Source organism: Stegastes partitus, unplaced genomic scaffold, assembly GCF_000690725.1.
Source record: "Stegastes partitus isolate 25-593 unplaced genomic scaffold, Stegastes_partitus-1.0.2 Scaffold154, whole genome shotgun sequence".
Classification (NCBI taxonomy): Eukaryota; Metazoa; Chordata; class Actinopteri; family Pomacentridae; genus Stegastes; species Stegastes partitus.
In genome coordinates, this window is record NW_007577885.1 from 453,015 (window position 1) to 454,643 (window position 1,629).

Here is a 1,629-nt window from a genome sequence, read left to right on the forward strand (position 1 = left end):
TTATAATTTCCCTAATTACCCTAATATCGGGACTTTTTTTTCTTGTGCATTTTTCGGCTAATTAATGGAGAATAAATCACAGTCCAGCCGAGCTATATACAAAGTGTCAGATTTATTCTTATCACAAAATCGTTTCTTAGATATAGAAACACAATTCACGCCACACTGATGATTTACTGGAATATCACATCTTTAGACAAAGGCCTGCACACTTCAGGCCGTTTGTCCTCCAACACAACACATGGAACAGTACAGACACACTCTTCTATTGACAGCAACACCTTTATATACAGCAGCTGGACGCAGCTGGACGCAGCAGGAGCAGAGAGTCCACCTGTCCGGCTGTGTTTTACCTCAGAGGCCTGTCAGATCAGGAGCTAGTCTCTGAAGCAGCCTGACACTGATTGGCTCCTCATCACCGAGTGTTCGCGGTCCGGTGTCGGTCCGGAGCCTGAGTTTCAGAACTGCGGGTTTAGTGTAAACGGGTCGTCGTCCTCTATGTCCAGCTCCTGGTCTGTATCGTCCGACACCTCCGACTTCAGCTCCGTGTACGACTGCTGCGATGACAGGGGCCGCCCGCAGAGAGCCGCCTGCGCCGGTTCCGATGCCGGGCTCCCGTGTCGGTGCTCCGGGCTCCGGATCCCAGCCGGCTCGGTCCGCTCGTCTCCTTTCCTGCTGCTGCTGCCGCCGGCGGCTCCGTCCTCCTCCGCCTCCCTCTTGCCGGCCGGAGGGTTCTCCTGGAGAACAGACACACCACTGAGTTAGTCCTCTGAACTCCACAAGCTCGGACACAAAGTGTTCTATTTCAAAATGAAAAACTCAAAAATGACACCACTGATCAGAGCCAGAATCTGTAAAAACAGGACGAATCCTCGGGTTTTTAACTTCCTGACGGTCACTAACCTCGTGTGAAATAAATAAACTACTGGAAATTATAAATTCTAATGAAGAAAAAAAAAACATTTCATCGAAAATTTAGAAATAAACCGTTTACAGTAACAATCACCGGATTTACAAAGACAAGAAGAATGTAAGAATGTAAAAGTCAAATATCTGTAACTCTATCTCTAACATTCATCGATTATTTGGGTAACATGCTGAATATGTTGAGTCCAGTTTATTTCAACTCTGGTAACAAAAAGAATCAAAAAAATTAAACCGTCGATTTATTTATTATTTTTTTAAACTTCTAACTTTGTTTGATTGCATTGAGGACATGTTGGAGTTTCCTGTTCCTTCAGCTGACTGAGTCTTGATGTGAAAACCTCTCACCTGCTTCAGTCTTCGCCACTTCGCTCGTCGATTTTGGAACCAAGTTTTAACCTGAGAGACAAATGGAGAAAAAAAAATGAATGGTCTCCTGTGACTTGTGTGTGTAAACTGTTTGTCCGCTGAAATCCAAGTTCTGTGCTGAAGTCTTTCTGTCAACAAACAAAATGTCCTAGTTAGAGCTGATGTGTGACTGTAGTGTGGTTAGCGGCTTAAAGAATAAATAAATAAATAAACTTTTTTTTTTTGAGGGAATAAGCTATTTTGGTATAGTTTACTGTTCTAGATTTACAGCTTCAGTCATTATACCGTATTGTTATATCTGCTCTTTCTATAGAGGTATAGGTAGGCTATGTGGAT

The 1,629-nt window shown here is 43.5% G+C and overlaps 1 protein-coding gene across 1 annotated transcript in view; it reads right to left on the reverse strand.

Annotated features, from left to right (window-relative positions):
• Window positions 1-93: 93 nt before the first annotated feature.
• Window positions 94-1,629, reverse strand: part of hhex (hematopoietically expressed homeobox) — a 5,872-nt gene continuing 4,336 nt past the window's right edge. Inside the window, exons 3-4 of the mRNA XM_008279335.1 lie at window positions 1,273-1,470; window positions 94-737 (exon numbers count right to left, since the gene is read on the reverse strand). Coding sequence (XP_008277557.1) covers window positions 459-737; window positions 1,273-1,470 — 477 coding nt within the window. The 3' untranslated portion in view covers window positions 94-458. The remainder of the gene's footprint in view (window positions 738-1,272; window positions 1,471-1,629) is intronic.